Raw genomic sequence first — 24371 nt, forward strand, 5'->3', positions numbered from 1 at the left:
TCTCTATAACAGTAGAGCAGATACTGAAATAAAATGATGTAACTAACAGCGGTCACTATTTATCCAATAATATGTCTTAGTAAAATGATCCAAACATATAATGCAATGCAATCCAATGGTGATTGAGAGATGAACAAACAAACGTTCCTCAAAAGATGTGAGGTGTTTTGGAGGCTTGGGAAGATCTTTCCTCCAATGAGGAACAGTAAAAGTAAAGCTTCTGGAAACAAATGTTCGTCAAAAGATCTTGATGATCAGATTTGAGACTAAAAATGACTCATGGTGAATTAAGTAAAGCCAAGCTGCTTCAGTTCAGTAAGTGTTCATCTGGAAATATGACTACAGTTATTCTGAAGTGATATAAATCAGTCAAAATTTGATGGCAAAAAAAGATATGAGGCACCAGCTGAAGGTGGACGTTTTTTACACGCACAATTATACTAAAAGAGCTTTGACTGGATTAAAAAACCCTCTAAACTATCAATCAAACAGAAGACATGGAGTATATAGAGTGTGAAACAGATTTAACAGCAAAGTTTGATCACTTTGAGCTTTATAGAGTTAAAAGAGTGCCAAGATTCTCATCTCACCTGCTCAACGACCTTCTCATTGTCTTCAAAAATCTTGGAATAATTCTCATGGATGTATTTCTCCTTCCAGTCCTAAAAACCCACAAACAAGGTTAGTCTTCGCTCATGTGTGCATCTCTGCAAACGTGTGTTTCATGTGTGAATCTCTCACCACTGGGTTGTCGAATATCTGCCACATGTCCGGATAAAGACGACTGATGTTGTAATTCGAGGAGGAGACCAGACGGCCAAACTCATCTCTGTTGGACACGAACATGAAGATGCCCTGCAGGAGGAAACACACAAAAAAAATCCACCCTGCATAAATCATAGGGTCCTCTAGCTATAGCTTAAATTTTATGGTAAATGTTAGGGGTTGGAGAAAAAAAAAATAGTTTCACCTTTTTAAAATGATTTTAAAAATCTATTGGTTTACCTCAGAATAAATTTATATTTAATTTTACTTTTCATAAGAGGTGGTGGCGAGACGTTACCACTTTTATTCCAACAGAGGGCGAAATGTATAAATGTGACCCTGGACCACAAAACCAGTCATAAGGTAAAATTTTACAAAACTGAGATATATACATCATATGAAAGCTCAATAAATAAGCTTTCTATTGATGTATGGTTTGTTAGGATAGGACAATATTTGGCCGAGATACATCTATTTGAAAATCTGAAATCTGAGGGTGCAAAAAATTAAAATACTGAGAAAATCACCTTTAAAGTTGTGCAAATTAGGTTCTTAACAATGCATATTACTAATCAGAAATTACATATGGATAGGTTTACAGTAGGAATTTTACAAAAAATCTTCATGGAACATGATCTTTACTTAATTTCCTAATGATTTTTGACATAAAAGAAAAATCAATAATTTTGACCCATACAATGTATTTTTGGCTATTGCTACAAATATACCCCAGCGACTTAAGACTGGTTTTGTGCTCCAGGGTCACAAATGTGTTGCACTTTAAGCAGCACTGTGCAGAAGACGTCAAAGTACTGCGAGACAGAGTTGAAAGAATGCAGAGCCTTTCGCTCTCTCAGGGATCCGGACGTTTTGCAACCAATTTTTCTGCCCGTGGGACAAATTTTTGTGAGCGGTCGCATTGGCGCGACCACTGCGTTGTTCAACTCATAAGCGCTGCCATTTCTGTTGCATATGAGAAACATTTAACAACTAACGAAACGAAAGCGAAACAAATCGTGCAACATTTTAGCTGCGCAGCTCGGACTCTGTTTTCCGTATGTTTTCTTCCATTTTCCATATTTGTCATCATTCCCTATCAAAATGCTTTCTATGGATGTGAAAACGCAGAAAATCGAACCTGATACGAACTTTTGTTTGGCGGACGAAAGTTTCAGAGGCAGAGTGTAAATGTGATTGACACAACATGAGGTTGTATTTATTTTTTAATGTGCAAAAATTCATCAACCTTTCCTACAGTGTTGTTTTTGTTTCGACGCCACTTTTTTTCATGACGATAACGAGACGATGACGAGGTAAAAACGGCTCGTTGATGACTAAAACATGACGAGACGTGTGTGAGTTTTCGTTGACGAGACGAGAATAGACGAAAATGTTAGTGGGTGGTCCGTCAGACGTTTAAAATGCATGACATTTCTGCTTATTGTGCATGCCAATTAAAACCGAAAAAGTATATGCCGCTATGGCAAGCCGTTTTAGCATTAAATACTCTTTGCCATACTAGTATGGCAAGCCGTTTTAGCATTCTATCCTTGTTTGGTTACGCTCAACACGTCACATTGTTGGCACTCAGACAGACAGACGATTAACCATGATGGGTGGTCGCAAACGGTGAGAGGACCTATGGGTGTATTTCAAATATATGGCTTTTATGTCTAAAACATTCCTTCATTATTGTAATTATTGGTGAAAATAGTCGATCCGGAGGCTCACATTGTGTTGAACTATAGATCTGCTATTTTCACAACTTATAAGTGACACTACCCAACAGCAAAATACTTACTGACCTACAATAATTTGTTAAAAGACTACTTTTTCCCCTTTTTTTGACTAAAACTAGACTAAAACCTTTTTGACTTTTCGTCGACTAAAATTGGACTAAAACTATCACATATAGAAGTGACTAAAATTGGACTAAAACTATCACATATAGAAGTGACTAAAATTGGACTAAAACTATCACATATAGAAGTGACTAAAATTGGACTAAAACTAATAAGAATTTTAGTCCAAAAGACTAAGACTAAATCTAAGATGGTTGTCAAAAACAACACTGCTTTCCTATCAAAATTCTGGTTATGGATGTGAAAACGCAGAAAATCGAACCTGATCCGAACTTTTTGTTTGGCGGACGAAAGTTTCGGAGGCAGAGTGTAAATGTGATTGACACAACATGAGGCTGTATTTATTTTTAATGTGCAAAAATTCGTCAACCTTTCCTATCAAAATGCTTTCTATGGATGTGAAAACGCAGAAAATCGAACCTGATCCAAACTTTTGTTTGGCGGACGAAAGTTATAAATGTGATTGACACAACATGAGGTTGTATTTATTTTTAATGTGCGAAATTTCGTCAACCTTTCCTATCAAAATGCTGGTTACGGATGTGAAAACAGAAAATCAAACCTGATTCGAACTTTTGTTTGGCGGACGAAAGTTTCAGAGGCAGAGTGTAAATTTGATTGACACAACATGAGGTTGTATTTATTTTTAATGTGCAAAAATTCGTCAACCTTTCCAATCAAAATGCTCGTTACGGATGTGAAAACGCAGAAAATCAAACCTGATCCTAACTTTTGTTTGGCGGACGAAAGTTTCAGAGGCAGAGTGTAAATGTGATTGACACAACATGAGGCTGTATTTATTTTTAATGTGCGAAATTTTGTCAACCTTTCCTATCAAAATGCTGGTTACGGATGTGAAAAAAGCAGAAAATCGAACCTGATCCTAACTTTTGTTTGGCGGACGAAAGTTTCAGAGGCAGAGTGTAAATTTGATTGACACAACATGAGGTTGTATTTATTTTTAATGTGCAAAAATTCGTCAACCTTTCCAATCAAAATGCTCGTTACGGATGTGAAAACGCAGAAAATCAAACCTGATCCTAACTTTTGTTTGGCGGACGAAAGTTTCAGAGGCAGAGTGTAAATGTGATTGACACAACATGAGGCTGTATTTATTTTTAATGTGCGAAATTTTGTCAACCTTTCCTATCAAAATGCTGGTTACGGATGTGAAAAAAGCAGAAAATCGAACCTGATCCTAACTTTTGTTTGGCGGACGAAAGTTTCAGAGGCAGAGTGTAAATTTGATTGACACAACATGAGGTTGTATTTATTTTTAATGTGCAAAAATTCGTCAACCTTTCCAATCAAAATGCTCGTTACGGATGTGAAAACGCAGAAAATCAAACCTGATCCTAACTTTTGTTTGGCGGACGAAAGTTTCAGAGGCAGAGTGTAAATGTGATTGACACAACATGAGGCTGTATTTATTTTTAATGTGCGAAATTTTGTCAACCTTTCCTATCAAAATGCTGGTTACGGATGTGAAAAAAGCAGAAAATCGAACCTGATCCTAACTTTTGTTTGGCGGACGAAAGTTTCAGAGGCAGAGTGTAAATGTGATGGACACAACATGAGGCTGTATTTATTTTTAATGTGCGAAATTTTGTCAACCTTTCCTATCAAAATGCTGGTTACGGATGTGAAAAAAGCAGAAAATCGAACCTGATCCTAACTTTTGTTTGGCGGACGAAAGTTTCAGAGGCAGAGTGTAAATGTGATTGACACAACATGAGGCTGTATTTATTTTTAATGTGCGAAATTTTGTCAACCTTTCCTATCAAAATGCTGGTTACGGATGTGAAAAAAGCAGAAAATCGAACCTGATCCTAACTTTTGTTTGGCGGACGAAAGTTTCAGAGGCAGAGTGTAAATGTGATGGACACAACATGAGGCTGAATTTATTTTTAATGTGCAAAAATGTGTCAACTTTTCCTATAAAAATGCTTTCTATGGATGTGAAAACGCAGAAAATCGAACCTGATCCGAACTTTTGTTTGGCAGACGAAAGTTTCGGAGGCAGTGTGTAAATGTGATTGACACAACATGAGGTTGTATTTATTTTTTAATGTGCAAAATTTTGTCAACCTTTCCTATCAAAATTCTGGTTACGGATGTGAAAACGCAGAAAATCAAACCTGATTCGAACTTTTGTTTGGCGGACGAAAGTTTCAGAGGCAGAATGTAAATTTGATTGACACAACATGAGGTTGTATTTATTTTTAATGTGCAAAAATTTGTCATCATTTCCTATCAAAATGCTTTCTATGGATGTGAAAACAGAAAATCGAACCTGATCCGAACTTTTGTTTGGCGGACGAAAGTTTCGGAGGCAGTGTGTAAATGTGATTGACACAACATGAGGCTGTATTTATTTTTTAATGTGCAAAAATTCGTCAACCTTTCCTATCAAAATGCTGGTTACGGATGTGAAAACAGAAAATCGAACCTGATCCGAACTTTTGTTTGGCAGACGAAAGTTTCAGAGGCAGAGTGTAAATGTGATGGACACAACATGAGGCTGAATTTATTTTTAATGTGCAAAAATTTGTCAACTTTTCCTATAAAAATGCTTTCTATGGATGTGAAAACGCAGAAAATCGAACCTGATCCGAACTTTTGTTTGGCAGACGAAAGTTTCGGAGGCAGTGTGTAAATGTGATTGACACAACATGAGGTTGTATTTATTTTTTAATGTGCAAAATTTTGTCAACCTTTCCTATCAAAATTCTGGTTACGGATGTGAAAACGCAGAAAATCAAACCTGATTCGAACTTTTGTTTGGCGGACGAAAGTTTCAGAGGCAGAATGTAAATATGATTGACACAACATGAGGTTGTATTTATTTTTTAATGTGCAAAATTTGTCAACCTTTCCTATCAAAATGCTTTCTATGGATGTGAAAACGCAGAAAATCAAACCTGATCCTAACTTTTGTTTGGCGGACGAAAGTTTCAGAGGCAGAGTGTAAATTTGATTGACACAACATGAGGTTGTATTTATTTTTAATGTGCAAAAATTCGTCAACCTTTCCCATCAAAATACTTGTAACGGCTTGCAAAAAATCGAACCTGCTCAAAATTTATGATGTACGAAGTTTCGGAGGCAGTGTAAACCTGATGACATAACGTGAGGTCGTATTTATTTTTTTGACTAAAATGTTATACTCGGTGTGCAATGACCTTTACAGCACAGTGCTGCGAGATCCTGACTTTCCAGCATTTAGCATAACTATTTCCAGCACTTTAAAGCTCTAAAATGATACAATTTGAATTATATTAATTTTTAATAGGATGACCAAAGTAAACAAAGTAAAATTTGTTTGGCTGGGAAAACATGACTAAAACGACTGCAAAGAAAACATAGCACTTTATTTGATTTCAGAATGTACTGTTTCTACTAATTTTGTTGAACATTTGAATCGGCAGACTATAGTCCCAGCCCTAATAGCAATATCGAATCGCAATACTTGTAGAATCCAAATTCTGAAGAAAAAACACTACATATCGTATCAGCACTCAAGTATTGATTCGGGAGGTGGGAGTATCATCCCATACCTAGTAAATGTTTGTTGAGGGATGTAGAAACAGACGTTATTTCTCATGCAGACTCACCTGATCGCGGACGCTCTTGCAGAAGCTCATGTCTGCATCGATGCCCTCCTGCTGGTAGAGAGAAACGGCGGCCAGACGCGTGCGTAGAGTCTCTCCGCGGATCAGATAGACCTGAGTGATGTAGGGAACGTTCCACAAGCCGCTGGAAGACAGGAGAAGACGTCAGGACCACAACAACACACCAGCTACACCGACAGACGCACACACAGAGAAAGAGACTCACACTCTCTTGCTCTGGACGATGTCGATGTAGTCCTCCGATCGCGAGTAAAAGCCCTCCGGACTCAGAGCGCCCCAGAAGTTCGACCAGAGCTTCCCGTGTCGAGACAGCATGGGTGCGATTACAGCCCTGTCAACAGGTTACAGCCATGTTTATGATAAAATAACATCAAACACAACATTACACTCCTGGTTGAATCCAGTTTGACTCCTAAATGAACCCTGAAAAATTCAAAAGTGAGGCATGAAATCCACTTTCCCCATAGTTTTTTTTTCTTTCTTAATATTCTGTTTTAATGGGTAGATTATATTGTGACTATCAAAAAGCATGTCTAAAGGATTGAGTTTATACAACTTTATTTTATTTTAATCATTTATTGACATTTAACAATATGAAATCTGTTTTCCCCTTCATATTCAGTTATATTTTCTAAATTCTGTTTATGTTTTTTGTTTCTTTTTTCTGTACTTTAGATCAAATAAATGCAGGCTTTTTTTTAATGTTCATAACATTTTAACCATCAATGTAATCAATGTAATCAAACTGTATTATATTTTATTTACAAAAGTACATTATACTAAACACTACCAAAGGTTTTTGAACATAAGATTTCTAATGTTTCTAAATAAGTCTCTTCTGCTCACCAAGCCTGAATTTATTTGATCTAAAATACAGCAAATGCAGTTATATTGTAAAATATTTTTACTATTTAAAATATCAGCTTTCTATTTGAATACATTTTAAATTGTAATTTATTTCTGTGTTGCACAGTTTAATTTTCAGCATCATTACTGCAGTCTTCTATTCATCAAAAGAAACCTGAAAAAAAAAATCTACTCAGCTGTTTTCAACATAATAAATGCAAAAAAATCAGCTTTAAAATCACAGGAATAAATGACATTTTAAAATATATTCAAATAGAAAATAGATATTTTAAATAGTAAAAACATTTCAAAATTTTACAGTGTTTTCTGTACTTTAGATCAAATAAATGCAGGCTTTTTTTTTAATGTTCATAACATTTTAACCATCAATGTAATCATTTTGCAATCCACAATTACAGGGCTCTATGAAATCCGTTTTTACCCAAATTTCTTTTAATTGTTTTCTAAATTCGGTTTTCTAATAATGCTTTTTTTGTTTCTGATTTTAAAGGTTCATCACATTTTAACCATCAATTGGGTTTGTAAAATATTTACAATTACTTGCAATTAATTAAATTGTAGAAATAAGACCCTATGATCTTTTTTTTTTCACCTCAAATTTTCAGTTTTTAATATTTTTGTTTCAGTTTTTTTAAATGTTCTAAAAAATTTAAACAATCAAATTATTATAATTTTTTTTAAAGTAGTAATTGTCTTAAAAAAAAAAGTCACAATAAGGCCCTATAAAATCTGTTTTTACCCACAATTCCACTTTTTCCCCAAAATTCAGTTTTTCCATTTCCATTTTTTTGCATTTATGGTTTTGAAGGTTTTTCACGTTTTAACCATCAGTTGAGTTTGTAAAAAATGACAATGTGATTAATTTAAATGTAACAATAATGAGGCCCTATACTGTTTTTCCACCTCAAATTTTATTTTATTTTTTCCTAAATATATATAATATTTGTGCACAGTGTAATAATTTATTAAAATGTAACAAAAAAAAACTCCCTGTGAAATCAGTTTTACTTTTTACCAAATTCTGTGTTGTCTGTTTTTCTGATTTAATACAAATGAATCAATAAAACCTTAATTTAATGGCTACTTTACAAAATAATTACATATAGAAATCTAAAAATTCCTTTACAATTCTTTTTAAATATGTTTTTAGAAATAAAGAACATGAATGTTTTAACCATTCCTAAATAAACTGCATTTTATATTTTATTTACAAAAGTACATTATACTAAGCACTACCAAACGTTTTTGAACATAAGATTTCTAATGTTTCTAAATAAGTCTCTTCTGCTCACCAAGCCTGAATTTATTTGATCTAAAATACAGCAAATGCAGTTATATTGTAAAATATTTTTACTATTTAAAATATCAGCTTTCTATTTGAATACATTTTAAATTGTAATTTATTTCTGTGTTGCACAGTTTAATTTCCAGCATCATTACTGCAGTCTTCAGTCTCACACGATCCTTAAGAAATCATTCTAATATACTGATTTGCTGCTCAACAAACATTTTTATTATTATTATTATTATCAATATTTAAAACAGTTTTTTTCAGGATTCTTTGATGAAGGGAAACATCCAAAGATCAGAATTTATCTGAAATAAAAAGCTTTTGTAACTTTATACACTATACTATTCAAAAGCCAGTATAATGCTTTTATTTTGAGAAAAAAAAAATATAGAAATTAATACTTTTATTTAGCATGGATGCTTTAAATTGATCAAAAGTACTGATAAAGACATTTATAATATTACAAAAGATTTCCATTTCAGATGCTGTTCGTCTAAACTTTCTATTCATCAAAAGAAACCTGAAAAAAAAAAAAAAATCTACTCAGCTGTTTTCAACATAATAAATGTAAAATCAGTATATTAGAATGGTTTCTGAAGGATTATCTGACTGGAGTAATGATGCAAAAAAATCAGCTTTAAAATCACAGGAATAAATCACATTTTAAAATATATTCAAATAGAAAATAGATATTTTAAATAGTAAAAACATTTAAAAATTTAACAGTGTTTTCTGTACTTTAGATCAAATAAATGCAGGCTTGGTGAGTAGAAGAGACTTAAAAAAAAAAAGTTTAATTTAGAGGTTTGTAGTAAAACCTGTGAGTTTTAGTGTTTGTATTTGATGATAGAGACTCAAAAAGTAGTGCGTCTGGACATGTTCACTCACTTGTTCTCTTCGATGAGAATCCGCAAAACATCCGGATTGATCAGAGCAACATCAGAGTCGATGCTGAAGAAATAATCGCAGGAAACGTCCTTCTTACACGCCTCCCTAAAACACAAACACAGTCAATAGAATCAAGGGAAAGATCCTCAACCATCGGGACCGTTCATCTTAAACACATGTGTGTGTGTGTGTGTTTGTATTTACACTGCCATGTTTCTGGCCTGGTCTTGTTTGAGGTTCTCCTCAGGTCCGACAATTCTCGCCCCAGGAAAGAGCGAGCGATGACGCGTCCAGAAACGCTCCACGTGCTGCTCGTGATGCACAACCTGCAAACAAAACCAGAGAGATAACCACAGCGCGTCTGGACATGTGAATCGTGTGTTTCACCAGCACATGCGTGGACATGTACCTCAGAAAGTATGACAGTTACAGGCATCACGTATGAAGGGCCAAATGAGAACATGTGTGTGCGCTAGACATTGACTGATAATTCGTTTTACTGATATATTTTAATAATTTGATATCTGTTAAGTCATATCGGATCCACAGATAAATGAAATTAAAATACGAAATGTCTTCACTGTTGTAATATGTAGTCTTTTAATATTTGAACATGAAAGAATACAAACTTTAACCTTTTTTAACCTTTTGTTTTTCAAATTGACTGAAATTGTAGATGAAAGACAAATTAGTACTGACAAAAGTGTTATAAATAAAACAGCTTGTTTAGTTCAGTGATGTTATCTATGACGGCGTTTTAGTGCCACTAAATAAAAAAAATTAAATCTAATATTTCGATAAAGATGAACTGTTTCGAGAATAAAGTCAAAATTATGAGAATAAAGTTAAAATATTATGAGAATAAAGTTAAAATATTATGAGAATAAAATCAAAAATATCAAAACAAAGTCGAAATATTACAGTAACAAAGCTGAAATGTTTCGAGAATAAAGTCGGAATGTTTCGTGAATAAAGTCAAAATTATAAGAACAAAGTCTATATATTACGAGAATAGTCAAAAAGTTAAGAATAAAGACGAACGGTTTCGGGAATAAAGTCAAAATGTTTTGGGAATAAAGTCGAAATTAGGAGAATAAAGTTGAAATATTACGAGAATAAAATCAAAATTACAAGAACAAAATCAAAATATTATGGTAATAAAGTTGAAATGTTTCGTGAATAAAGACAAATTGTTTCGAGAACAAAGTCAAAATTATAAGAACAAAGTCTATAAATTATGAGAATAGTCAAAAAGTTAAGAATAAAGTCAAAATGTTTCGCGAATAAAGTCAAAATGCTATGGGAATAAAGTCGAAATTAGGAGAATAAAGTTGAAATATTACGAGAATAAAGTCAAAATTAGGAGAATAAAGTTAAAATATTATGGTAATAAAGTCAAAATGTTTCGTGAATACAGTTGAAATGTTTCAGAAATAAAGTTTAAATTACGAGAATAAAGTCAAAATATTTTGAGAACAAAGTCGAAATACTACGAGAATGAAGTTGAAATTACAAGAAAAAGTCAAAATATTTCAAGAAAAAGTCGAAATAGTAAGAGAAAAATTATCAGAACAAAGTCAAAATATTACGGTAATAAAGCTGAAATGTTTCGAGAATAAAGTCGGAATGTTTCGGGAATAAAGTCGAATTTTTTTTGAATACAGTTGAAATGTTTCATAAATAAAGTTTAAATTACGAGAATAAAGTCAAAATATTTTGAGAAAAAAGTCGAAATAACAAGAAAAAGTCGAAATATTAAGAGAAAAATTATCAGAACAAAGTCGAAATATTACGGTTATAAAGCTGAAATGTTTCGTGAATAAAGACGAATTGTTTCGAGAACAAAGTCAAAATTATAAGAACAAAGTCTATATATTACGAGAATAGTCAAAAAGTTAAGAATAAAGTCGAAGGGGGGGCGCGCTTCCAGCGGTGAATGGAGTAGACGTGTTTTCAATAGCTCTCCGATAATCTCAATAATTTCATATAAATAAATACATTATAGTCTTTTAAAAGGACTAAAAACTCGTTCGGGAAAAAACTAAAAATGCCAGCAAAGCAAAAGAAAGCTGAAAAGTCGTGTATCGATGAAGAAAACACGACCAATCCTTCCGAATTACCGACAGGTGCTAGCCACGCTAGCAACAAGGCTAACTTTACGGACGCCACAAATACAGACATTCTGGAAGCAATTGCTAATTTGAACAGCTCCTTCGACCAAAAATTTGATGTTCTTTCGTCTACATTATCCGAGGTGAAAGTATCGCTTGCTAATATCTCTGCCAGAGTGACCGAAGCGGAGGAGGCGACTAAAATTCACGAAACCCGCATTGAATTGCTGGAGCAACGATGCGCACACCTGGAGACCGAATGTGGAAAACTTCGGGAAAAGACATGTGATTTAGAATCAAGATCTCGACGTCAAAACATCAGGATTTACGGAATAAAGGAAGGCGCTGAGAAGGGTAACCCAACAGAATTCGTGACCAAACTTCTGATGCAGGTGCTGAGTGAAGGGAATTTCGAAAGTCCAGTCATTGACAGGGCACACCGATCGCCGCAACCATCAAGAGACGAGAGACCTCGGGCATTTATTGTTCGAGTTCATCATTACCAAGTGAAGGAAAGCATTCTACGTTTGGCAAGATCGAAACCCCTGCAATACGATGGCTCAGCGATACATATCTTTCCTGATCTTGCAGCCGACGTAATGAAAAAGAGACAAAAGTTTGACAGCATACGAAAAAAATGCAGAGAGCATGAGGTGAGATGTGGATTTCGTTTTCCCTCAAAGTTCATCGTGACCGTCAAAGGTAATGAAACGAAGGCTTTTGATGCACCGGAGATGGCCGAATCATATCTACGTCAAACTGTGGACAACTGGTAAAGCAATTGAACTGAACTGTTGAAAGTGGCAAGAGTCATAGCGAACGAGCTCAACTACGAACATATTTGATTAACAAAAAGACTATAAATGATCATTTCGGTTATATTTTGAGATATTCGGTAACTATTTCAATGGAAGAATGCCAAAGGGCATCGAGGGTGAGTTGACAGATGCAAATGTTACCTTTAAGGGGGAAAGTATCCATAATGGTTACATGGGATACAATAATCGGGGGGAGGGTGGGTGGAATGGGGATTTTGTTCTAATTTCCAAGGTTCATTGTGTTCGTGTTTATGGGAATGTCATTTTTCTTTATTTGGAAGGTTCAATTAAAAAAGTATGCAAAATGGTCAAGTACAATACAATTCGTTTTAAACAGTGAATAATATAAATGTTAACGGTGGCGGGACATTGACTATGTTAAGTTGGAATGTACGTGGAATTAATAGTCCAATCAAACGAGGGAAAGTTTATGCACATCTCAAGAAAATTGGTGCAGAAATAATATTCCTTCAAGAAACGCACATTAAAACTACAGCGAGGTTTAGTATCAAAGCTCCATGGATGTCTCAAGTTTACCAATCAAGTTTTTCTACTAAAGCTAGAGGAGTAGCAATTATGATTAAAAAATCTGTTCCCTTTATTCATAAACAAACAATTCATGATATAAATGGCAGATATTTGATAGTAATTGGTGAAATAAATTCATTATCTATAACTTTAGTAAATATATATGGGCCTAACTTTGATGATCCTTCATTTTTTGAGAAAGTCTTTAAAAGAATACCGGATTTCATGAATACACAAATCATCATGGCAGGTGACTACAATTGTGTGTTAAATGCTAGGTTAGACACGCAACCCCGTCGAACAACAACAAGCAAATCATCGCTTTTATTAAATAATTACATGCAAAAGTTAAATTTGGTGGACAGCTGGAGAGCTATACATCCCACAGATCATGATTTTTCATTTTACTCTTCAGTTCACAAAACTTATTCAAGAATTGATTTTTTCTTAATAGATTCGAGACTGTTACAATATGTTACTTCAACAAAATATCACACTAGACTCTTATCAGACCACGCCCCAGTTTCTCTTAATCTAAAAATAAATCGCTCTAGAGGAAGTAGGATTTGGAAATTTGATAATATGCTATTAAAAGATGTCAAATTTTGCGAATATTTGGCTGACAGATTTGTATCCTTCTTAGAAAATAATGACAAGGGAGATGTATTAGATTCAACCCTTTGGGAAGCAATGAAAGCAGTAATAAGAGGTGACATCATGTCATATCAAGCAGCTAAAAATAAACAGAATAAGGCAAAATTGATTGAAATTGACACACAAGTAACAAAATTAGAGATGGAATATAGATCAACCAATTGTGAATCCACTCTCAAAAAAATTGTTTCACTGCAAAGTGAGTATAATTCTATACTTTCAAAAAAAGTTTCAAAACAACTTATGCAGATCAAACAAAAACAGTTCGAAATTGGTGATAAACCTCAAAAATTACTCGCACGACAGTTGAGACATTCTCATGCAGCACGCACAATATATAAAATAAAGTCAGAAAATGGAGAGGATTTAGTTGATCCTAAAGAAATAAATAATGGATTTTCTGACTTTTATAAAAAAGTGTATAAATCAAAAAAGAACATAAATCAAAAGGCAATAGATGAATTTTTATCAAGTATAGACCTGCCAACTCTTAATTCTGAAGCAAAACAGTGTTTAGATGAAGAGATCACATTGGAGGAAGTGAACGAAGTAATATCACAGCTACCTAATAATAAATCCGCGGGCCCAGACGGCTTTACTGCCGAATTCTACAAAAAATTTAAAAATCATCTTGCACCATTGATGCATCGTCTGATTAAAAATTCAAAAGAACAGGGCAAATTCCCACCAACAATGTATCAAGCTAATATTGTATTAATTCCAAAACCTGGACGGGATAAGCTGCAGATGTCTTCTTATCGGCCAATTTCTCTCATTCCAAATGAGTCAAAAATTTTAAGCAAAATTTTAGCAAACAGATTGAAAAAATACATAGGTTCAATTATTCATCAAGACCAGACCGGCTTTATGCCGGGAAGACATATGTATTTTAATTTGAGACGGCTATTCAATATAATCTATAGTAAGAAAAACACTAAAGCATGTGTAATTGCACTGGATGCTCTACGAGCTTTTGATCAGTTGGAATGGGAATATATGTTTGCGGCCCTTTCAAAGTTCGATTTTGGTCCAGAATTTACTAAATGGATTAAAATAATATATGCATATCCAGTAGCCTCTGTTATTACTAATCAAGACATCTCAAATATGTTTCAGCTAAGCCGTGGTACACGACAGGGATGTCCCTTGTCTCCTTTTCTATTTGCAATATCAATGGAACCACTGGCAGCTAGTATTAGACAACATCTTAGTATAACACCAATAATGACTGAAGGAAGACATCAACATCTCTCATTGTACGCAGACGATATACTCTTGTACATCTCCAACCCTGAAAAATCTATACCCCCATTATTTGATCTTATTGACAAATTTGGTAGTTTTTCTGGTTTTACAATAAATTGGGAAAAAAGCGAACTAATGCCCATTTCAGATGACCTAGATAAAGAATTTTTAGAAAAAGTTAAATTTAAAATAGCCAACAACTCCATTAAATACTTGGGTATAATGATCACTAGAAAGCCTAATTTATTATTACAACTGAATTGGAAAAAAAAAGTAGACCAGCTTAAAAGTGATATTAGTTTTTGGAAGACACTCCCTATGTCCATGGTAGGTAGGATTAATGCTATAAAAATGGTTGTATTACCAAGATTTCTGTATGTTTTTCAAGCTATCCCTTTTTTTATTCCCCTAAGTTATTTTAAATATCTAGAATCAATAATAACTCAATTTATTTGGGGTAATAAGACTGCTAGGATTAATAAAAAACATTTAAATAAACCAAAGGATCTAGGAGGATTTGGTCTTCCCAATTTTAAATATTATTATTGGGCAGCTAATTTAAACACACTGGCATGGTGGAGAAAGACTTGTTTGGAGGAACAAAGAGACAAGCCAGAATGGTTAGCTATAGAGGACGCTTCTTGCAATATGACCTCATTACCAGCTCTGCTTAACAGCCCTATAAAAATAGATACAAAAAATATCAAAGGTAATATAATTATTTCTAATTCAATTAAAATATGGAAACAAATTAAAGCACACTTGAAAATTCCAGATATGTATTTGGACTCTCCAATTTGCAATAATCATGCATTCCCTCCCGGATTAAATGATAATTTTTTTTCTAAATGGAAAGATAAGGGCATCTTAACAATCCAAGATCTTTACAAAGGAGGAACATTTAGCTCCTTTGAACAGCTAAAACAAATTTACAACCTTACTTCCTCAAACTTTTTTCGCTATCTGCAAGTTAGAGATTTTGTTAGAAAACATATTAAAGACTTCGAAACCGAGAGGTTGGAGCCTACATTAGACACAATTGTGAATTTACATCCTGGAATTACTGGTAATGTATCTAACCTATACAAGTTACTGTTGGGAAAGGTGGACAGCAGTACAGACAAAATAAGGCAGGACTGGGAAGATGAAATGGGTATTAGCATTAGTGATGACAGGTGGGATGAGTGCTTGAGTAATATACATTCATGTTCTGTAAACGCAAGACACCATCTGATCCAATATAAGGTAATTCATAGGCTCCATTATTCTAAATCAAAACTTCATAAAATATTTCCAACAATCTCTTCATGCTGTAATAAGTGCAATGTGTCAACAGGAACTTTGTTTCATTCTTTGTGGACATGCAGTAAATTACAACCACTCTGGCAAAATATATTTAAATTTCTCTCTGAAGTGTATTCAATGAATCTGGAACCTGATCCTATCATTGGACTTTTAGGAGCAGTGGACAGTTCTTGCAGCAAAACCCAAACACAAGCAATTCTATTCTGTATGTGTATTGCAAAAAAACTAATTTTACAAATGTGGAAATCTGATGCTGCTCCCACCTTTGAAATGTGGGCTAGAGAACTTGGAAATATGCTACACTTAGAAGAACTGAGATTCACACTAAGTGATAAACTGTCCATTTTTAAAAAGATTTGGGAACCATTCATATTATTTTTGCAGATAGACTAAACTGATATGGCCTTTCACAAGACTATTGTATGTTAATTTATTTATTTAATTTCATTATTTATTTCATAATGTCTCTTTTGATCACATTGTCCATGTACACCTTGCTTCAATTTTTTATTTCTGTCCCAGCCAGTTCCATATTACGATTATAAATGTTATTCATGTATAACATGCCTTTTATTTTTATTTTTTTTTATGAACCTTCCACAAACAATTTGATCAATGTTAGAAGGGTGGGGTGGGAGATGGGGTTTTTGAGTTCCTTTTTGCAATAAGCTACTTCCAAGAGAACTTTGATATATGGTCCATTTCTTTCTTGTAAAGATTTAGGTGGTACTGTATGTATGTTGGTTTTCTAAATGAAAATGAAAATGAAAATAAAGAGTTGAAAAAAAAAAAAAAAAAAGAATAAAGTCGAAATGTTTCGCGAATAAAGTCAAAAAGTTAAGAATAAAGTCAAAATGTTTCGCGAATAAAGTCAAAATGTTATGGGAATAAAGTCGAAATTAGGAGAATAAAGTTGAAATATTACGAGAATAAATTCAAAATTAGGAGAATAAAGTTAAAATATTATGGTAATAAAGTCGAATGTTTCGTGAATACAGTTGAAATGTTTCATAAATAAAGTTGAAATTACGAGAATAAAGTCGAAATATTTTGAGAACAAAGTCGAAATATTACAAGAATGAAGTCGAAATGTTTCGTAAATAAAGTTGAAATTATGAGAATAAAGTCGAAATATTTTGAGAACAAAGTCGAAATATTACAAGAATGAAGTCGAAATGTTTCGTAAATAAAGTTGAAATTACGAGAAAAAGTCTAAATGTTTCATGTCAATATTAAGTCAATATTAAGAGAAAAACATTGAAATATTTTGAGAATAAAGTCGAATTGGTTTAAGAACAAAGTCAAAATTATGAGAACAAAGTCGAAATATTATGTAATAAAGTAGAAATGTTTCTATAATAAATTCGAAATATTTTGAAAGGAAAGTCAAAATACTACGAGAATAAAGTTGAAATCGGAATAAAGTCGGAATGTTTCAAAAATAAATTTGAAATTACGAGAATAAAATTAAAATACTATGATAATAATGTCAAAATATTTTGAGAATAAAGTCGAAATTATTCTCGTAGTAATTTGACTTTATTGTCGTAATCTTAGATTTTTTTTTAACGTGGTGCTTAAACGCAGTCGTAGTTATCACTGTATCAAAAAAAAAGTAAAATTTGAAAAATAAACCAACATCAGTTTTGCATATCAGTTATCTGACACATAAACATGCAAATAATCTGTACTGACACCAGTTATAAGAAAATCAGGAGATCTCTACTGTATACTTACATACTTATGTATGAAAATCCAATGCAATAATTTAACAGTTTAAAACATATGTTTGTGTTGTCATCGTGTACGTACGTTGTTGTGTATGAAGAGTCGTAAGCGTGTGTGCGGGTAGTTCAAAGTCGCGAGTCTCTCCAGAAATTCTTCCAGAAACGGAGTTGGCTGCTCGATAAACACAGCGACGTGCACCAGCGGCATCTCCTCCTCCTACACAAACACACACAAACACAATTAAATCCTACTAAAGCAAACGAGACAGATTTATATTATGATTGCGTGTGTGTTTGTGTTGGACACTCACAGATAGATCACTCAGGTCCAACAAATCTTCATCACAGATTCCGCATCCGTGTTCGTACGTCCACGCCGTCGGCACATAGTTACCCAGATAATTCAGCTGGAGCTACAAACACAAAACAAGAAATTGTTGATATGTTATTGGTGACTCAGAGTTAATCACACAAATAACGACTCTTTACTAGGGGTGTAAGGATATCAAAATCTGATATGAAATCCACAATACAATATTTAAAAAAGACTAAATAGGACACTTGGAAAAAATTAACATTTTTTTTTTAATTTAAAATTAATTTTTAAATTTATAATTTATTTGTATACATTTAGTTATTATATATTTATTACATATTCAATATGTTCATTTATATATATAATGTTTATAATATTTACATTACTTAAATCATTATTAATATTACAATTTAAATATATACACTAAAGAAATGTAAGATCATGCAGATTCAAAACTACAGCTTCTGGAGCTCTAAATGTTCATGCAATTTTTTTATGAATCTTATTTAAATATAGCATTATGGTGATTTACTACTAAAGAAACATTTATAATCGTTATCAATGTTGAAAACAATTGTGCTGCACAATATTTTTTCAGAAGAACAGCATTTATTTGAAATAGAAAAATATTTTGTTCTTTTTCTTGTAATTATAAATGTAGTTACTTACACTTTTCACTGCAGAATGAACATACTAATTTATTTTCATTTTTAATTTAATTTTAGTTTTTGGTGTATATGTATGTCACATGTGTGAACAGCAGTAAAGCAAGCGTCTGTATGTTAAATGAGGGCAGAGCGGTAACAGAGCGATTACTGTCCAGAATGTTTACGTTTACCTTAGTCGGTCCGTTGCCATGGATAACGACAGGAAGTGTGTCATAGGCCACGTTCCGAGCTCTGACTCTGGATTTCTCAAACTTCAAGACCACTTCCTCTGGAAAAACACACATGCGTCAGACAAAAATCACAAGAACGTGGGCATAATTACAGAAGGACTACAGCAAATGACATAGACATATGAGTATGAGTGTCTGTACCTATGGCTCCATTGAGATTCTGAAAAATGAGGGATTTGTGGTCCAGTGTGATGTTGAACTTCCTCTGGAAAAGACAAACTGTATTTAGGATGAACAGCAACACACAGAACTGCTGGACTGACACTATAATACCAGCCGGACTCATGCTGAAAAAATTTCTTAAGGCTGATTCTTAGATGTTCAGACAGTTTTCGTCAATATTATGATATTAAGATGGCTCTTTGTTCTAAAACAAACTAGAAGGTTATCCTAACTGTGAAGTTTGTGATGATTTTAAATAACATCAATTTAATTGATTATATGCTAATTAATCACAGACCCACTAATTAAAAGGCTACTTACTCATAATATTGAATAATATTATATTCTCACATCCAAAAACTTCAAAAACTTTAAATAATCATGTGTGAAAATCTATGTTTGGACATTTAAATTATTTAAATATGTAACAAATTTAAAGTGCTATGAAATACTAATTTTTTTAAATATATATTTTTTAAATTATAATTTATTTTTATATATTTACTTATACATTTAATGCATGTTCAATATTTACATTTTTATATATTTAAATAATATTTTTATTATCTAAATTATTATAAACAATTTAATTTTAAATGTAATTAATCACAGACTGTTGTATTTAATGAAATGTTAATTGCTGGTTTATATACAAAAGTTTATATACAATTTTCAGTTTTAAAGTTAATTTTAGTTACATTTTTTGGCATTTTTGCGCTTTTGTCAATTGCTTCAGTTTTGGGGCTTTTATATAATACCATTTACAGTTACCTGTTTATTTGATGTATTTCTCAGTTTTAATGTTTATATTTTCAGTTTTCATTAAAATTTTAGTTTATTTTTGTAGTAATTTTGCGTTTTTGTTTTTTAGTGCTTCTGATATTTATTTACACAGTTTTTAATGTTTTTTTCCCCCTCTTTTGTCTCTTTCGCTCATGAAAGTTCCATTTATTTAAACTAAAATAAAGTAATATTATGAAATAATACTGTTATTTAAAATAAGTTTTTATTTTAATATACTTTAAAATATACTTTATTTCTGTGATGCAAAGCTGAATTTTCAGCATCATTACTCCAGTCTTCAGTGTCACATGACCCTTCAGAAATCATTCTAATATGCTGATTTATTACTTTTATTATCAATGTTGGAAACTGTGATTATTTTTTCAGAATTCTTTGATGAATAAAAAGTTAAAAATAGAAATCTTTTCAAACAATATAAGTTTCAACTATCACTTTTTAATAAATTTAACACATCCTTGCTGAATAAAAATATTCATTTCTTTCAAAGAGAGAAAAAAAGAAAAAATAACTGACCCCAAACTTTAAATGAGGTGTTTGTTACAAAAGTTTTTTTTATTTTATATTAAACAGTTTTATTGATCAAAGAATCCTGAAAAAAGTATCACAGGTTCCAAAAAAATATTAAGCAGCACAACTGTTTCCAACACTGATAATAAATCAGCATATGTGACCCTGGAGCACAAAACCAGTCTTAAGTCGCTGGGGTATATTTGTAGCAATAGCCAAAAATACATTGTATGGGTCAAAATTATTGTTTTTTCTTTTATGCCAAAAATCATTAGGAAATTAAGTAAAGATCATGCTCCATGAAGATTTTTTGTAAAATTCCTACTGTAAATATATCAAAATGTAATTTTTGATTTGTAAAATGCATTGTTAAGAACCTAATTTGGTCAACTTTAAAGGTGATTTTCTCACTATTTAGATTTTTTTGCACCCTCAGATTCCAAATTTGAAAATAGAAAGCTTATTTATTGAGCTTTCATATGATGTATAAATCTCAGTTTTGTCAAATTTTACCTTATGACTGGTTTTGTGGTCCAGGGTCACATATTAGAATGATTTCTTTTATTAGAAGGATCATGTGACACTGAACACTGGAGTAATGATGCTGAAAATTCAGCTTTGCATCACAGGAATAAATATATTTTAAAGTACATTAAAATAGAAAACCACTATTTTAAATTGCATTACCATTTCACAATATTACTGATTTTTCTGTATTTTTAATCAAATAACCGCAGCCCTGATGAGCAGAAAAGTCAATTAAAAAGCTTTAAAAACCTTAACGATCCCCACTTTTGAGCAGCAGTGTGTATATATACTGTATATTCTTATTAGTTTTAGTTAATGATAATAACCCTGCTTGTTGCTGCATAAAGTTAGACTAAATATGATCCGAGTCCTTCATTGTGTGTTAAAATGTGTACAAACACACACACCCTTTGCTCTTTATCCAGGTAGATGCGCGTGTAGAACAGCTGGTCGTCATCGTCGTCTTTGTACTTCCACAGCTGCACTATGGCATGAATGTCCGGAGCATAGCCGATGAAACCTTCACACACACACAAACAATAAGATGGGCGTCAGCTATCATGTCTCTGGGTTTCGCTGCACTTACACACACACAGTCACAGACACACGTTCTCACCTCCAGAGTTGAGGTAGCGTTTGCCGTGATGCACTACTGGGTATTTAGACGCCAGTCTCTGGTCCGGCCAGCAGAAGCCCTCGGCGGAGAAAACGACGCGATGAGAGAAACGAGAGAACTTCTTGAGCAGCTCCTCTGGACCGCTGGCTAAAATCACATCATAACTACACACAAACGCACAAAATATTGATGTCAAGATCATAGAAACACTATTTAGAGCTCACTTACAAAAATGCAGTTGTGCTAAAACACAGGTGAACACTTTGTACTAAACACTGGTTCAAGGCTACAATCACTAGGGACGCACCGAATGTTCACCAACCAAAATTATTCAGCTGAAAATAGCAAAGAAAGCTCTTTCGGAATAAGCAAAAAGGCCAAATAAATGACGTGACTCGATCAAATAGAGGCACTAATGAAGCAATCATGTGGTCAGTGTGGAAGCATTTAAAACTGTCTGAGAAAGACACAAAAATCGCATCGCATGTCTTCATGAGGAGAGAAAGGTTACTGTATGATGACTGAAATCATCCATTAGTCAATCAACTCCAGAACGTTCTGTTGTCTAATACACCAGACACCAATTGTGTTTATTCTGACAGCAGCTCCTTAGCCAGGGTTCAAAGACCAAAGATGACAATCATTCAAAAGTAGGACTGAGCTCTTCTTGTGGGCTTACCACAAAATAAAAGTCAACATTCAGAAATGTTAGTATTGGCATTTTACTGCTGTTCTGTAAAATATAATAAAGTAAGACAAAACTAATGCTAACAGCTCTATTAATACATTTATTCTATCATTCTCCTTTGCTCAGCAAGGCTGCATTTATTTGTCCATTAAAAGCACATGATTCAAGAAGAGGGTCTTAAAAATGGCCAAAGAATGTTAGTTTACTAACTTATTAATTTTAGGTGAAAATGTGCTTTGCTGGTAGGCTATAATGTCTACTAGAATGTTAAAAAAGTGCAGTGTTAAATATTTTCAAATTGTTGTTTTGTAATTGATTATTTTTTTCTTTGAAAAGCAAGACAAAAGTGTAAAAAGCAATTATTAGCTATTGAATTTATGGTGGCAAAATACATGGGGGGGAAAACAAGAAAAACTTGTTCGGTAATCGGCCTTCGGCCCAGTGTTTCATTAAGTTCAGCTTCGCCTTCAGCCAAGAATTTTAATTTCAGCGCATTCCTAGTTCCTGTATCAATGTTTTGTCAAGAATTAACACAAAATAATGAGGTTTGACTTCAGTGATTTCGTTTATTTTACTAAAAATAATAAACAACAGCTCTGTTTGTTTATTTGTTATTTAACTGTTTTTATAAAACGGTTAGTTCCATTCCTCAATTCTGATTGGTCAGCAGCTGTGTCGTATTCATGATAGGGCACTGCTATGACCGCTTCACTCAACGGTTCTGTGTATCATTGAACCCCCTTAGCAACCACCCTTAGCAACGTAAACACAGCTGCAGCAGTTAGGGACTACTTTTTACAGCGGAAGGCAGTTAATGATTTTACTTTATGAAAACGTACAACTTAATATATATAAATTAATATATATTTTTGATTTTAATATTTTTATTGTGTGGTAACCGTTTTATAAAAGCAATAAGGTACTTGAGGCCGATTTATTCATGATACAGCACGGCCTCAAGTACCTTATTGCTTAAATACAAAATCAAATGGCATCATTTGTGACCCTGGACCACAAAATCAGTCATAAGGCTGAAACTTTTTAGAAATTGAGATTTAATAAATAAGCTTTGCATTAAAGGATGGTTTGTTAGGATAGCTCGAGATACAACTATTGTAACTAAAATTAGAATATTGCCTTTAAAGTTGTCCAAATGAAGTTCTTAGCAATGCATATTAGCAATCAAAAATGATTTTTTGCAATATTTACGGCAGGAAATTTACCTAGTTAACATATAATAATAATATTCAAAACATTTTTGGCATAAAAGAAAAATCAATAATATTTACCCATACACCGTGTTTTTGTCTATTGCTACAAATATACCCATGCTACTTAAGATTGGTTTTGTGGTCCAGGGTCACATTTAGTTTATAGTCTATTATTTTATTTAGTTTCAGTTATTTTAGTACTTAAACTATTCAGAAATAAGAAATGCTTCCTTAGAAATGAATTAAAACAAAACTCGTTTCAAATAAGTCATTTTAGTTAATATTTTGAATATTCATTTTTCATTGTATTCATTGTAATTGTGTTTATTTATTTATGTTTTAAGTTTTATGCAGTTTAACTTAAATGAGATTATTTTTCTGTTAATTTTAATTCAAGTAATGAAGAAAAAACGGTTTTAGGTTCAGTTATTAAACCTAGTTAAATCAAGTGTGCAAATGTACATGTTTACCGTCTAGAAACAACCTTTCATAAACAACCGAACAAGACGACACAAAGATCATATTCATTAACACACTCATTTATCTTAACAGTTACAAAAGCAGTTGGCTTTTTTTAGCACAGATTTATTTCTACTTGAAATTTGGTGAATGTTTTTCGTTAAGGCTTATAAACCTACATGCAAAGTTTCAACATATAGATGCGTTTAGGAAAAGCTGCACATATTTTGTTACAACTTTCATATTGGGGTCAACTTGAGCCAAATTTAATTTGCAATCCGCTTGAAATACTGGTTAAAGTATTTATTTTTTCTTGAAATTTGGTGAATATTTTTAGCTCAGGTTCATGAATGTGCATGCAAAGTTTCAACATAAATAATAAATAATAAATGTTTTTATATTGGGGTCAACTTGAGCCACATTTAATTTGCAAACCGCTTGAATTTAATGGGGTATTTTTGTTTGTTCCACTTAGTAATTTTAGTGTTG

At 32.8% G+C, this 24371-nt stretch overlaps 1 protein-coding gene across 1 annotated transcript in view; it reads right to left on the minus strand.

Annotated features, from left to right (window-relative positions):
- Positions 1-24371, minus strand: part of LOC141290762 (multifunctional procollagen lysine hydroxylase and glycosyltransferase LH3-like) — a 32527-nt gene that overhangs the window by 3521 nt on the left and 4635 nt on the right. Inside the window, exons 4-15 of the mRNA XM_073822873.1 lie at positions 21525-21688; positions 21316-21428; positions 19049-19112; positions 18848-18945; positions 18005-18106; positions 17779-17910; positions 9510-9631; positions 9306-9410; positions 6465-6590; positions 6242-6383; positions 742-855; positions 591-662 (exon numbers count right to left, since the gene is read on the minus strand). Coding sequence (XP_073678974.1) covers positions 591-662; positions 742-855; positions 6242-6383; positions 6465-6590; positions 9306-9410; positions 9510-9631; positions 17779-17910; positions 18005-18106; positions 18848-18945; positions 19049-19112; positions 21316-21428; positions 21525-21688 — 1354 coding nt within the window. The remainder of the gene's footprint in view (positions 1-590; positions 663-741; positions 856-6241; positions 6384-6464; positions 6591-9305; positions 9411-9509; positions 9632-17778; positions 17911-18004; positions 18107-18847; positions 18946-19048; positions 19113-21315; positions 21429-21524; positions 21689-24371) is intronic.

The sequence above is a fragment of the Garra rufa genome, chromosome 18 (assembly GCF_049309525.1).
Source record: "Garra rufa chromosome 18, GarRuf1.0, whole genome shotgun sequence".
NCBI lineage: Eukaryota > Metazoa > Chordata > Actinopteri > Cypriniformes > Cyprinidae > Garra > Garra rufa.